The 15,807-nt window shown below is 43.2% G+C and overlaps 1 protein-coding gene across 3 annotated transcripts in view; it reads right to left on the bottom strand.

Moving 5' to 3' along the window:
* The window catches only part of fras1 (Fraser extracellular matrix complex subunit 1), a 329,177-nt gene that overhangs the window by 114,938 nt on the left and 198,432 nt on the right, over nt 1-15,807 (bottom strand). For all 3 annotated transcript variants that reach the window (XM_061730659.1, XM_061730660.1, XM_061730661.1), the window contains 6 exons: nt 15,560-15,706; nt 13,972-14,118; nt 9,261-9,401; nt 8,722-8,862; nt 8,467-8,607; nt 4,442-4,736 (listed from right to left, as the gene is read on the bottom strand). In XM_061730659.1, the coding sequence (XP_061586643.1) occupies nt 4,442-4,736; nt 8,467-8,607; nt 8,722-8,862; nt 9,261-9,401; nt 13,972-14,118; nt 15,560-15,706 (1,012 nt within the window). The remainder of the gene's footprint in view (nt 1-4,441; nt 4,737-8,466; nt 8,608-8,721; nt 8,863-9,260; nt 9,402-13,971; nt 14,119-15,559; nt 15,707-15,807) is intronic.

Here is a 15,807-nt window from a genome sequence, read left to right as displayed (position 1 = left end):
TTTTTTTAATTTTTCATGTTCAATATCTGATAAGTGCGTTTCCTGTAAGAGTGCTACCTGACATTTATATTGCTTTAACTGGTTTAGGATTTTCTTCCTTTTCACTGGGTTATGTAAACCCTTGACGTTGTAGCTAAAAACCCTCAGCGAACCCATCTATTGGTCATGTTAGGTTGGATATCTAAGGCAATTTTTCCCATATTCAATATTGATATCGTTGGGAGCCTCTGTGGGGAGCGGAATACAAGTGGGGCACACACGGGAAGGACTGCGTTTGGGTATAATACTAGTATTGGAGGTTTGATGATATAAATGACGGTGGTTGGAGAGAAGAGAAGTACCAAAAGAGTATTAGCAAACATAGGGCATGCTAAGATATAGTAATGGATACAGTAGCATAGTTGTAGTAGTGATAGTACAGCTGAGTTGTGGAGGAAGCATTCGCGCATTGAAACGATAGAAATATTCATAAAAAATAATTAAATAAAGACATGAAGTTGCCGTTGCCGAAAATATTTCAAAATGAACCCCTCGAAACATGGGGGAAAGAACACTAAAAGCCATAATGAAAAGAAAACAAATGCCAGAAGCAAAAGGCATCTGGAACCAAGGAATCACCGGGACCTAGTCCCAGGCCGCAGGACAAAGCTAGCAGCTAAACGAACACAAGTTCGACGGGTTTCACGAAACCCAAGAGTTAGAACAAAGAGAGCTATGGAAGCTCCCACAGAGCAGGAAGTGGTTGAAAGAATAAAGGTATTAATGAAGCTAAAACGAAGGTTGTGAATGTACTATTCTTCATATAAATGCACTTAAAGCCAATCTCGTAGGTAAAAAACAACTGGAATAGAAGGGGATAAATATAATGAAGGGAATAGAGGTAGGGCAAGACGGAAATAAAAAATACTAAAGAGGGAGATATACAATTAGAGGAAGAGAAAAAAAAAGGAAAGAAAAAAATATATATTTTTGTATTTTTTTTTAAATTATATTTTATTATTTATTTTATCCCCCCCCCCACCCACCCTAAATTAGCCTTAGACTTAGACTGTCAGAATATTCATTTCTTTATTATCATATATTATTATTAAGGAATATATATCCGTACAACAGAAAAGGTCAATAGCCGTAATTTGCAGAAAAGACAGACGAAAGAGGAGAAAGAAAGAGAAGGAAAAAAAAAACGCACAGAAGGGGCAAATGTAAAACCTCATTAAAGTAAGATGACAGTACCCCCCTGTGTGCAATAACGGTTGGTACATTCAGGGTCGCATCCAGAGTACTGGTTATATTAGAACAGACGCACCTGCGCCCTCTCGCCTCTAGGTCGCACCCCAGACCATGAGTTCACCACAGAGACGAAACCCGTGTAATAATAGTATAATAGACCTGCGGGCGGAGTGCGAGCCCACGAGCCCGCGCGCCAACGGGAGCGCATCTCCCGCCGGCGCGCGCGCCCATCAACCCACACCCGCGCGCACAAACACATACGTAGGTGAAAAGAAGAAATATAAATCACGGATGAAACGAAATTAGATGGAGACTATGATAAAGAGTAGGCGCAGTGGCTAAAAAGTCCCCTTCCCTCCCATTCATGCGGACGCTAACAAACAAACAGGCACTGAAAGTAAATCCACATTATGCAGACGCAAGCCTGCGCTCAGACACGCACATCACTCACGCGCGCACAAAAACACACACACATCCACACAGACATCTCCACGCACACGCACAACGCCCTCCCCTCCCCGAAAGAGAGAATAAAAAAAAAGAGAGAAAAAAAAAGGACGAGATCTATGCAGCGAAAGACGGGATAACTAACATAAACACAAATACGTCCCGAAGTGAATCATATCGCACGGATAACACACATTATATTAGAGCAGGCAGAATATAAAAATATAAAATAGGTAGAAAAGTAAAAAGTAAAATGTCTCAGTCTATTAGCAACTTGAGAGGCGGAGACGTGATTATTCCAGCCGCACCAGAGCAGCATCTCAGCATATGTAAACTGTCATTTTACCTCTCTTATAAGGATACACACAGTCAGGTGGCAGGTGCAGGCTCCACCGACACGGCCGGTCCCGTTATGGACTTGGCATAAACCAAAGCTGCATCCGCATCCCGAAATTCCTTCTCGACATTGTTGTAAGTGACAACAAAAGTAGATGGAAACTTAATCCCGTAGCGAACATCTCGGCGGTTCTTCAGCAGCAGGCGGGCGGGTGTAAAGGCACTTCTAGCCTTAGCAATGCTTTCTGGATAATCTGGAAACACTGCCACGTTCCTGCCCTGGTATTGAAGCCTCCTCCCGTCTCTCGCCGCCCGCAGTATCTCGTCTGCGTCCCCCTCGTTGTGCAGTTTGGCGATGATCATCCTCGGTCTGTCCCCCGGCTTCCACTTCGTCAGGCTGCGGTGCGATCTGTCGACACGAATATCCCGGTCCAGTCGGAAAAGCTCCTTCAGAAGTGCCGAGACCGCCACGGGTGAACTCGAACCTGGAGCCTCGTCGACCCCTGAAATCCTCACGTTCCCCCTCCTCATCCTCGACTCCAAATTCAAGCTCTGCTTGTTCAAAGTCTCTATTTGTCCCTCGAGTATTTTCACCGTGTCTCGGAGGGTAACGACTTCATCTGACCACGTTGACAGGCCGCCTTCGACATCCACGAGTGTAGACTTCACCGCGTCCATTTCTGAGCGAAATCCAGCATTACTGCTTGCAATTTCAGACCTAATTGCCTGCATTTCGCTCCCCAACTTCTCAAAATCAGCCGCCAGGGCATTCTTCAATTCTTCCCGCAGTACCGTGGAGATATCTTTCCGAAGGGACGCAATTATGTCCGCCTTTAGCTCCGTAGTGTCCATGGTTAAACTTTTCAATGGGCCGGTCGCGTCCGGAGGGCCGTCCGCGTCAGCACTCGAGCTCGGGGTGGAATATACAGTAATAGGCCTCGGGCTCGCGGGCTTGTACTTATACTTCCTCAAATCGTAGGACGCCATCCATCTTACTTATTTCCTCTCCAACTGCACATTAATCCCTTAACTAACCTTTCGGCAAGTTTTTGCTTATTTAAACCTTCCAGAAAATAATAATTAATTACACTCCGTGGGAGCTCCGCATAACACGTCTTACTCCATGCGTTGCTCAAGAGCGCCCCCTCAAAAGCTTGTTTTTAAGACATTTAAGGCCTGTTTAAAATAGGTATTAGATGCCATAATAGACCCCCTTTAAATTAACTAAAAACGATGTGCACAGAATCAGTTTGGAGTTAAAAGAACACACTTTTGCAGTAAAATAAATTCAAAGTGGGCTCAGAGAGCCAGCAGCAAGGTCAAGTCCAGCACATCTGACATCCGGTGCCAGGTTGGTACGGAGTTAGGATGGCAGCAAACCTAACGTTCCTGTACAAACAGTCCCTATTCATGCACGTTCTGTGCACGCAAAGTTAAAATGACCTCGGCTCGTCTGCAGGGACCCTGTCAGCACTATCTACTACATTTTTGCCCGGAAATACTAATTTATTACTTGGTTGTAGCATCTGGGCAAAGAGAAAAACGACATACTTTGTTCTAACTGCAAATTAATTCCAGCCACGTCATTATGCTCCGTAACGAAGGCCAACACTCATTACCATCTAGTAATAGAAATAGGATTGGTTTAACCCTTTGGTTGAGAGACCTACATCCGTGAGCACTCGGTCTGCAGCCATTATCCTCCACTTCAGAAATATGGATGTAATACACAGATCTAATCTCACTTAGGGCTTTACATCTGACTGTTTGTTGATGTAACGGCTTAAAACTGGGCAGCGGATCCCAGTTGACGGTTTTACCGGCATGCTGCCATTATCAGCCACAACAGCTGAGTCAGCAGTGCCTAGTATGTTTATGTTCTGTCTATTGTTATTGGATGGATTGACGCTGGTTGTAAACCCAAAATGTGAATGCTGGTTGTTTGTTTTTTTCCTAAACAGCTGCAGCGTTTGAACCGGTGGTCTGGCTGAGCCTGAAACAGGCTGCGCGGTTTCATCTGAAGCAGTCACTCTGATCCCTGCTCTTCATGGCCCTCTCTGTTGGAGTCAAACGCAGTGACAATGTACAATATGCAAATGTGGCCTCACTGAGTAATATCTAATGCCTGGATGTTTGTGTCTCTGCTCCATTAGTGGGTTAATAGAAATGACTTCATGACCAAAAAGAGCATAAATCAAACAGGCGGCAACAAGGGCAGAGGAAAAAGGAACAGATTTGCCACTAATGGACGCCAAGTGTTTAATGTCAAGTATGGAACAGGAAAATATGAAAATGAGACCTGGCATGCGGCAAAATTGAGAATTTGGGACTGTTATGCATAAGCCATGATGGTTTTATGGTGAACGTTTATTGATGCTTCTGATGGAAGTTTTCAAACCTTGGAGTGAACCTGGCCCGGTGCACTGACCTGGTCCTGTCCTTCTGGTGTCTGAATCGGACCCGGCCCAGCGCGAGCTCCGACCACGTGAAGGTGTCGTCACTGTTGAGTTCACGCGCGGCTTTGCCCCCGTTCTTCCCTCTTTCCTCCTCTGCAAACACCACCAGGCGTCCGTTGCTCGGGCCGCCAACGAGCTGGAAGAGCAGCCGCTCCGGCGGACTGTCGGGGTCCTCCACCCTCAGCATGGCGGGCAGCAGCGGGGCGTATCCGTCCAGGGGAACCAGCAGGGAGCCGTTGATCTGCAGGGCAGGACTGTGGGTGTTCGCTGAGACGGAGACAGAATGAAAACTCAAATGGCTGCACTTCCTCTGGTTAAAAAGTACATTAACAGGTTTAACAGGTAACACGTTTATTACATAACACTTATTTCTTTTCTATCCATGCAATTCTATTTATGGCACCGCACTTTTTATTTTATTTATTTTTTATCTTTAAATGGGTGTTTGCTTTGATTTAACCAGATATGACAGTGCTTTGTGAGTGAGATGGAGATGTCAATTTTCCCCGAAGGAACCTCCCAAATTATTAATAATAAAGGGATTAATAAAGTTGTCTGAATCTGAATCTGAGCATGCTTCACCTCTGCTGGGAGTAATAAAGTCTGATATCAGGGAGCAGAGATACTGGCCAAATACCATGGATCCAGCCGTTTGATCAGCTTTATGTCCCTCTTGTTTTTCTACGGCCTCATGGATCGTTTGTGCCGACTGTCTTACTGCCCGTCTCTCTTTGGCTCCGGCTGAAACGTCCCTGAGTGAAATGACCCAGAACTATGGAGGTGGCAGCCAGGATACAGGCCAGCTGAGGTTTCTAAAATGCTCCGCAAAAGGTGCTTCAGTGCTGCTTTTACTGTTGACCTTAACAAAGGGAACACAAGGCCGTCCGCTAAGAAGGGCAGGGGGCACCAAACCACCGGATCCTCATGAATAAATGTGAGGACAGGAGGGCTAGTGTGAGCAGCCTGCAACAAAGTAAGTAAGTCCAAAACTTACTTTTTGCACTATCTGCATTAAACTTCTGCAAACCACACGAGGAGCTGCAAACATGTGCACGGTTCTATTTATAGCTTGTTTGGGATGAGCTGCAGAAAAAGCTTCCCATCCGTGGTCATGTTACCTATTGACAGTAAAGTTGCTTTCATCAACGAAAATTATGACTAAATATCGTCGTCAACGAACCTTTGTCACCTGAGGAAAACAAGACGAGACGCAACGAAAATGCTGGTCATGTGACGATAACGATAATTAAATATATAATGCAATATCGTAGACGAATAAAAACAAGACTAAAATGTAGATTACAAAATAAAAACTCTAACTCTGCTAAAATGTGGAGGAAATATTCTAACAAAACAAAATCCTTAATCTCCATGTTTTAAGTAGTTTCCTCTGGTTTAGTTCTGCTGCTGGGAGACGTCACGTCCTCAATCCCAGTCGCGGCCCGCGAGGAATCAGATCCAGAAGATGCAGCTGCAGGTTAGAGGCTGATGCCGTTAACGCAGAGCTCTAGGTTCACGTCAATTAAAAACAAAGTTAAATAGAGAAAGGGGCCGATGGCCGGCCACGCGGGGATCTTCTCTGAGGCTGGGAGAAGAAGAAGAAGAGACCATCTTTGGATACACTTTCCTACATAGACGTGGAAAAGAAAACCCAATGTGTCGTCCAAAAAGAAAAAGATAAATATGTTGTAAACTCAAATCAGAGCGTCTTCTGTATCTGGAATGAATGTATTTTTGAGTCTATAAGGTAACAATAATATAATAAGATAATCTTGTTTGAATTGTAAAATGGGTTTGGCTAAATACAATCTTTGACTAAAATAAGACTAAAATGCTCAGACTTTTAGTTGACTGGAACTTGACACGCCTAAAAAGAGAATGAACGTTACTAGAACTAATAAAAACTAAAATGATATATTGACCCAAAGACTAGACTAAAACTAAAATTGAAACAAGCTGACAAAAACAACACTAATCGATGGTGCAAAGCCGGGGATGAAAGTCTATTCTCAAAGCCAGCGTGCATGTTCTCCTTTTCCTCCTTGATTTCCTGTGTCTTCTTTGTCTGAATGGATTATTCTGTGAGACCAATTTCATGTGTGATGAGATTTCTATTGCAGCGTTGTGGTTTTGTGGCGTTCCCCAGTCTGGATCTTGGCTGAGTTCTTTCTGCAGCTGTATGTTTCTCCTCCAGCCTTCAGCATCCTCCCACGAACACGGAATACTATGGGAGCGAATGTGAGCGGCCGTTTGTTCACGAGTGACTGTGACTGACTGGAGACCTCTCCAGGAGCTTCCTCCCTCGTTCTCCTTCACAGCCGGGGCCGACTTCACAGCCCGACCCTCAACGCCGTAATCCTGAACGGGAAAAAGCTGCTCCAGGAACTGAATGGACGGATTTCTCTTCCCATCTTTCCCAGATCTTATCATAAAGGGATAGGATAAAGAAAAAGAGCTTAGGTAAAGCCCAGAGGGAGGCAGGGTTTTTGGGTTTTTACTCACAACACTCTTTCAATTAGTCGGCCTGTCGATTTTTGTCAGTCAGCCACTTTGGAAATTAGACTCTAAAAAACCAACATCAACATATCCACTGATTCTGTGCTCAGCATTTGGGCCGCTTCCTTTGTATAAACCCAAAGGCGTCACGTAACAGCAAATAGCACATTTCCAGGAGCCCCAGTGGTTCTTTTGTAGACTATTAACAACAAAAATGTAAAATTAACCCATCAAACAATTAACCTGTCAAACAAGAAATGGTTGCGTGGCTAGAAACCCATTATATCAGAGCCAGGAACACAAAACCCAAAAGGTTTTTCAATCCTTACATATAGTGAAACACAAGTCGGCTGCATGAGACTGGAAGTGAGTGAAGGGATGGTGAGGGGGCTGTGCGAGACATCTGGGTCTCGACGTGGCATTTTAGATGCTGATTTTAATTGGAACTGACTGAACTTTTGTTAAGAAACTTTTCAAAGATCAGCTCTTTTGAAATGCCACACTGTAATCTCATTATATCTCCTCTAATTACGCCAATAGGCACTCTGAAAATCACAAACTTCTGCCCAAGTAATTATACTTGCAAATGGTGGAGTTTAGCGCAAGTTTTAAACTTTTTTTGTTTGCTGGCAAAAATGGGAAAAAAAGAGGGTGTTTTATTTAGATTAATCCACATACTGGTTGAAGCCTCGAGGCTAAAGATGCTCATTATCTTACAAGAGAGAGGCATTTATCTGAAAGGGTGTATGATGATATAATTCCTCTGTTAAGATTGCAATCTGTCTCATTTCACGAATGGACTCGGCGCCACAGCCGGACCCTGGACACGCAGGTTGACACCCGCTACTTGAAGATAACAGAAGAAAGTCAAGGCTGTAGTCTCCTTTAATGACCAGGCTCTTTCCTCTGCCAGTCATGAGGACCAATTAAGAACAAAGGCTCCAAATGTCAGCGGGTTAATGCGCTGCTTCCACATTTTTTGGAAGCACTTCTATTATTGTCACCCATGTATTTTGGAAATTGCCATCGACTCTGATCCGCGCTGCCTTGCAGCTCTCCAGTACGACAACTAAACAGATCTGTTTGCAGGAATTCTGCATTACCATCATCACCACGCTTTCATTTTTAGATTTTAGCATTGCATGGCGGGACTCTGAGCCTGATTGTCGAACTGCTCGCAATCAAGTCGAAGCCCACCAGCATCAACGCAGCTAAATATAAAGAGTCAGTTCTCTCACTATACGTTAAATGTTAATGTTAACTATCCAGTTGCCTAGCAACAAGCCATGCAGATTTCAAGTGACGTCTTCTTGTCATTTGTTTGTTTGAGGATATCTCAATTTAATTGGCATAAAGTAATTATCCAGCAGTGTTTCTGTAAAGGTGAGACGCCAAATTGTATTATAGTTTTTGCATGTTTTTTTTAAAATCAGCCTGTGTTTTACAGAAAGACAGATGAGAGAAAATGGGCAGTTTAGGAGGCCACAAAGCCTGATGTTACCATGGCAGGTTCTGGTCTTCTGATCAGAATAATATCCGCGTCCACAGTCGGGGGTGCAGTAGCCTTCCATGATGTAGGTTTGATCGCCGCACACCGTGCAGCGTCCGACGCCGTCGCACAGGACACAGTCAGACGAGCAAGCTAACGAAGACGAAGAACAGTCAGACCTTTTCTTCCCATTAAAGAAAACCTTTTCATTTCTAAGCATTTTTAGAACTTTAACACATCAAAATAAAAAAAGGGGGCAATTCTTACACTTGCACGTTTTTGTGGCGGCATCAAGAAAATAGTTCCTGCCACATTCAGTCACACATTGTCCTTGCAGAGCGGCGTGAGGCGGCTGACACTCCAGGCATCGTCCAGGACCCCGGCAGTCCACGCAGTGGTCGTCACAGCCTGAAGCCCACAAGCAGACACACACCCGTCCCAGTGAAGACTTCACACTGAAAGCTTTGATTCTTCTCCTCGTTGATTATGTCGAGATTTTTAAGACTTTACAATGGACGAAGAAACTTATTACATAGTTCTCCACTGAGTTAATTTAACAATCAAAGTTGATCTGAAGATGAATTTCAAGAGGATTCCAGATCATTACAAGTCACTCGTAAAAGGCTCGGCTGCTCTTGTTTAACTGCTTTAATCAAGAATATATTATAAAAACATTACTGAAAAATCAACCTAAAGATCCCCGAAGGTGACAGAACCCGAGTTGAGAGGAGGCATTTATCTGCGTCTCTGAGAGCAGCAGCTCAGTGTGATGAGGCTCTGCTTATCGGCGGCGCATCGGTACTGACCCAGGCATCTGTCTCCATCCTGATAAGAGCCGCGGGAGCAGCCCTGCACGCACACCCCATCCTGCAGCACGTATCCCTCCATGCACTGCAGGCAGTCAGTTCGCAGGGGGCCTTTACAGGCGTTGCAGCTCCAGTCACACTCTGCAACGTAGAAGGGGGGAATTAAAGAAATAAAAAAGAAAGCAGAAGGGATTGATTTATACCATTTGGAGATTTTACTCTTTCCCCTCATTACTTGCACTTTTAGTGTATTTGTGGTGCGCTGCAATGATTCTGGCGTGAAAATCAAATGCAGTTAAGCCAAATTAAGCCAAAACGAGTCCTTAAGCAAACATGAGCAGTTCATCTCCAAGTTGAAGCTTTTGCTCTGCTGGAGGATTTCTGGTAGCAGTAAAATAGGGAAAGGAAGAAAGATCCCAGATCAGCTGAAAACCAATCTACGTTAGTCACGGGACTCCCGATTCCCTCTGAACGCTCCCCTGTGGCTGGGAAGTGAAAGCTTGCCAGAAAAAGGGGAACCCGTCTTCCTCCTTATCAAAAGAGCCGTTTCTACGCTCAAAAGAGTCGTTTCTACGCTTTCTGGGTTCATCCGGGGTTCAGCAGGCGGCTGCAGCAAGATTCAGGGTGAGGCGCAGCACCGTGGACGGGGCGGCCAAACCACCGCGGGGGAGCTGCTGCTGAGGAAATCACCCTCTCAGGGACCAGCTCTGCGGGTGAACCTCATCACGCAGAACGATTAACGGGAAGTCTACGACGTGACCTTTGTTGGATGCTACATGAGATGGACTCCAGTGAATTTAAGTGGATATCTATGGTAATTATCGGTAGGTATCTACTGTATTTTCCGGACTATAAGTCGCTTTTTTTTCATAGTTTGGCCCGGGGTGCGACTTTGGAGCGACTTATGTGATAGATTTATTAACACATTATTACCGGTATATCATTTCACATGTTATTTTCACACTAAACCGCAAGAGGGTGAACTGCAAATTCAATTTTCGATTCAATTTTATTTATATAGTGTCTATTACAACAGAAGTTGTCTCTAGGCGCTTTCCAGAGACCCAGAACAGAGACACCCGAGCAATTATTACATAAACCTAACATAAACAATGGCAGGTAAAAACTCCCCTAGTGGGAGAAAAACCTTAAGCCAAACAGTGGCAAGAAAAACTCCCCTTTAGGAGGGAAGAAACCTTGAGCAGGACCAGGCTCATAAGGGGGGACCCTCCTGCCGGATGCCAATTGCAACTGACGATGAGTCTGATATAAGCGACGTAGAAGAGGAAGCGCCGCATCTTCTACCTCTGGGGTTAGCGGAGTTGTTTAAAAGTGACACCGAGGATAAAGATTTCATTGGATTTTAGTTATTTGGAGTGACACGGATGGTTTGTTAAACTTCTTAGCATGTTATTCATGCTATAGTTATCTGAATAACTCTTAATATGTTATGTTAACATACCAGGAACGTTCTCAGTTGTGTCATGTAATTTAACCGTACAATTATTCAGCCTGTTGTTGCCTCTATTCTATTTTTATTTTAAATTGCCTTTCAAGATGACATGTCTGTTCTTGGTGTTGGATTTTATAAAATAAATATACCCCAAAAATGCGACTTATACTCCAGTGCAACAGGTTTTTTCCTTCTTTATTATGCATTTTATGGCTGGTGTGACTTATAGTCCAGAAAATACGGTAGTTATTGTTGTTTCCTCAACACTTCGCATTTATGAAATCAGGTGATTTTATACAGTTTCAGCATCTGTTGCTGCTCATAAAAACACATCTACGAGGCAACAGATCAGCGTTAATCCTGACGAAGTGCTTGGTTGGTTTGCTCCGGTGTAGACATGACCACCAGGACCTAAAGCAGCGCATAACGAGATGGATGTTTTTTTTAAAAGATTTTTCCTACTAGTGTTGGAGCTGCACAGTTACAAGTGATTAATGTCTCCTTAACAGCTCACATGTATCTTTGTATATCTAAGAAACCGAGCCTCTTTGGCTCTCCAGAAACACATCTCTCAAATGTGAAATAATCTCTCTCGCCGGTGAGGGGGAACTTCTGGAATCTTCTGTGTGTGTGTGACCTGAGATGACCTTTCTCCCTCTAAATAGATGAAACTGTGTAAATCAGATAAGAAACCCTAGTTTGTTGAGCTTGGGCCTGCCTGGACCTGGGAAAACTAATATTTCCTACAGTAACATTGTAATGAACAGGTAAGATGAAGAGAGCTTTTCCAACAATTTCAAACATCCTTGCGGTCCTACACGAACCCAGCTTGTCGTAAAGGATTCCGACAGCGTGGGAGGTGCCACACCTTCACCCACAGCCAAATGTGCTGGTAAACATCAGATGAAGATGCCAACTATGGAGGTTGGACCCTTTTTTGTTGTTTTTTAAATTACGTTAATATAATATCAGGGCTGGGCTGGGCGGTCCAGGCAGATAAAGCTACGTCACATTGTGAATGAAAGGGGTAACTGGAGTTACTGCGGACGATCTGAAAACCCAACCGAACTGCTGTCGGGTAAATAGAGCAGTTTTCCATGTCACCGTTTATAAAAGTACAGGGCTGCTTAACATCTTCAGGGACCATTACACCACTGACTAAACACGAGCCGTGGGCTTCAATCAACCCGGCGCTGCTGAACCCAGAGATGTGTGCATTTCACAGCCAGTCCATGTACGGGAGACGTCGTCCACAGAGCGTAATAACAACGACAGAAATAAGAAGGGCAATGCACCTCTCAAAATCAGAGCAGCGAGTCCTAATCATGAGCTATGAAGAGACAGAAAAGCCATTGTAATGAAAAGAGACGACGCCTGCACACCTGCCAGGGAGCTTGAACCCCGCACAGGAAACACGCAAAACTTTTAGATTATTCATTTTACTTTTGGATTTATGTTTCATTATTATGGTGCCCTTTCCGGTGATCTCACATTGTCGGCTACACTGATTCAATTTGATGCAGAATAATGAACTCTAAAAGATGTGCCAATAAGTGAAAATGAAGTATAAAAGCACAATTCAAAATGAATTTCCTCAGAGTCATAGGCCAACCTGTTTTTATCAAATAATGTATCAGTTATTGCCTCATTCAACAACATTCATTTTGAAGCTAGTATGAGGAAGGCAGAGGTTGATAAAAGAGGTGGGCACCAGCCCCCCCAACACTCCTGTCTCCTGACTCTCAGCATCAATAGGGCGGGCCGTGTCCTTGGAGCTGCAACCTCTCAGTACGCCAGCACACTGGCACAAAGTACTTGTTTTACGCTGAATATGATTGGTTTGTTTAATAAATATTTCCCTTTTGGCCACCACTTTCCTTTTCTGCCACCCACCAGGTCGTGTTGCTCCGGTGTAAAGTCGTTTCGTCAACGAAAATTATGACTAAATATCGTCGTCAACGAACCTTTATCACCTGAGGAAAACGAGACCAGACACAACGAAAATGCTGGTCATGCGACGATAACGATAATTAAATAATATAATGCAATATCGTAGACGAATAAAAACCAGACTAAAATGTAGTTTACAAAATAAATACTCTGCTAAAATGTGTCTTCATTTTCTTGACCAAAACGGGACGAGACGAAATGTTCTAACAAAGACCTTTAATATCCATTTTTTAAGTAGTTTCCTCTGGTTTAGTTCTGCTGCTGGGTGACGTCACGTCCTCAATCCCAGTCGCGGCCCGCGGGGAATCAGATCCAGAAGATGCAGCTGCAGGTTAGAGGCTGATGCCATTAACGCAGAGCTCTAGGTTCACGTCAATTAAAAACAAAGTTACATAGAGAAAGGGCCGATGGCCGGCCACGCGGGGATCTTCTCTCGGGCTGAGAGAAGAAGAAGAGACCATCTTTGGATACACTTTCCTACATAGATGTGGAAAAGAAAACCCAATGTGTCGTCGAAAAAGAAAAGGATGGGGAGAAATGTGGAAAAATAAATATGTTGTAAACTCAAATTAGAGTCTTCTGTATCTGGAATGAATGTATTCTTAAGTCTATAAGGTAACAATAATATAATAATAAGATAACCTTGTTTGAATTGTAAAATGGGTTTGGCTAAATACAATCTTTGACTAAAACTAGACTAAAATGGTCCTGGAAAATTCTGACCTAAATAAGACTAAAATGCTCAGACTTTTAGTCGACTGAAACTTGACACAACTAAAAGAAGTATGAACGTGACTAAAACTAATAAAAACTAAAATCATAGCTTGACCCAAAGACTAGACTAAAACTAAAACTGAAACAGGCTGAGAGAAACAACCCAACTCCGGTGTTTAACATGCAACGTGCTTTTTGCTTTGTTAAAGTCAAAGTTTTTTTAAATCTGTCCTGAGTGTGTGACCTTAAAATGAACAGAGGGCGGAACTGAGTTTCTCTCAGGCCGTGTGTGGATGTATTACCCAGCTGACCAGATGTATTGTGCAGAGTTAAAAATAAAAAGGACACGTTAATCAGGACGCGTATCCTGTGAGGCTCATCCATCAACTTTGCTGAGTGCAGAGAGATCCAACGCACACAACGGTCAGCATTTGCATATCCAGTCCCAGAGTTTATAATATGATTGATGAATCTCATAATCTCATTGCAGTATTCTACACTGCATGTAATATGGATGAAAAGCAATTTATGAATATCACAAAGGGTTAGGGCTGTGCTGGGCCGTGCTGGGCTGCGATGGGGACGGCAGCGTACCTCTGCAGGTGCGGGTGGTGGTGTTGAGGTAGTACTGGTGGGCGCAGCTGTCGTACTGACATTCTCCAAACAGCAGTACTTTGGTGGGGTCACGGCAGGCGGTGCAGACCCCGGCTGTGTCGCACGTCAGGCACTGGCTGTCACACACTGCCCAAATTAAAAAAAAGAAAGTTGAGATCAGAGGGGTAAACGTCAGAAAGACAAGATGATAACAGCTGACATTACCCAGCGGGGTCTGAGTGAGGCTTCGGGGAATGCTCTGCTTCTACGATCTCCTCTGTGGTCATCGTTTACCTCATTTCCTACTTTCTATTAAACAACCTTCTGCTACTTTGGGCAGGATTCATCGTTGCACTGTATATTATAACTCTTCAACACATGGCTGTTGTAAATGACCGCATAATTCACAAGACTCTTATTTTGAAATCGCACAGCTAACGAAACCGTTAAAAAAAAAAAAACAGATCTCAGCATAACGGCAGCTTTGTTGACATGAACAGGGGGGGGGGGGCAATCACTTCATTTAAAAACTGCATTTTGTGTTTACTTGTGTTATCTTTGTCTAATATTTAAATTTTTTTGATGATCTGAAACATTTAAGTGCGACAAATATGCAAAAAAATAAGAAATCAGGAAACACTTTTTCACACAACTGTACGTTTAAAAAATGTCATAAAACAAATATATACACATAAAATGTAAGTAAAACAGCGACAAAGTATTCGGTTTACTTACTGTATAAGCCATCTGAATTAAAAATGTATGGTAAACTTAGTTTATCACCAGTGGTGCCAAGTTGGAAAGCAGCGTTACGTTTTTCCCGCCTAATGACGCACACATAGTTCCTCCTTCCCAATATCTGAAAGATTTTTGATATACTGTACTTCATGTGACTGTGACTCTGTCAAGATTTTATACTTTTGTTTACCTGACAGGCCATATGATGACCAAATAGCTACAAAAAAACACTAATATTATTTAACGCCTTTATATCAGCAAATGTAATAGTAGTATTTGCCTCCAGTCATATTTAATGGGTTGTTTTATTGGGACTTTCCACAACGGCAAAGTACCTGGATGTGTTTTAACATGACGACTACAAGAATAATGACATTTAACTTTAAAAAAAGAACCATCATTCTTTAATACTGTTACTTTTGTAGTCTTCTCCAATATCTCTGAGTTTTTGGGGGATTACAGGGCAGTAAGGACAGTTCTTCCAAGTTTTCATGGAGTCTGATTCAAAAATATTTCATGCCTTTAGGAACCAACAGAATTATTATCGCATAATTTTGCAAGATTGCACTTTAAATACATGTACTAAAAAGATAATAGCATAGCATCAGGTATCTTCCAGATAACTGAGAGTTTAGCACAGAACTGGATGTTGTCTTTCAAGAGTGATTGGCAGTCAACAGGTCAATGATTCAATGATTCAAGACCTAGATGAGTCTCTAAAATAACATTTTGAAAACCTAAATCCTCATAACTATTTCAGACCATCCAACGCACCACGCAACCGCTGATTAAAAAAACAAAAGACAAAGAAATAAACCATCAGTCTGTTGAGATGTAAAGCATATCTTACCCTGACAGGTCCGGTGACCGTTGTCGTAGTAACCAAGGGAACATCTGGGTGCACAGAGCCCCGAGGGCAGCAGAGCACTGTTGGTGGGGCAGGATGTACAGGAGTAAGGCCCCGCCCCGCTACACGCCTCACATGATGAATGGCATTCTGGAAAGATAATCAGCATGGGTCAGGTGACCAAAATAATAAAAAAAAAGACTTTGAAATGTCCATGATCCACACTGTTACTACAATATACAATACATGTA

The sequence above is a fragment of the Cololabis saira genome, chromosome 9, assembly GCF_033807715.1.
Source record: "Cololabis saira isolate AMF1-May2022 chromosome 9, fColSai1.1, whole genome shotgun sequence".
NCBI lineage: Eukaryota > Metazoa > Chordata > Actinopteri > Beloniformes > Belonidae > Cololabis > Cololabis saira.
The sequence above is the reverse complement of the archived record's forward strand: the minus strand, read 5'-3'. Positions and strand labels throughout refer to the sequence as shown.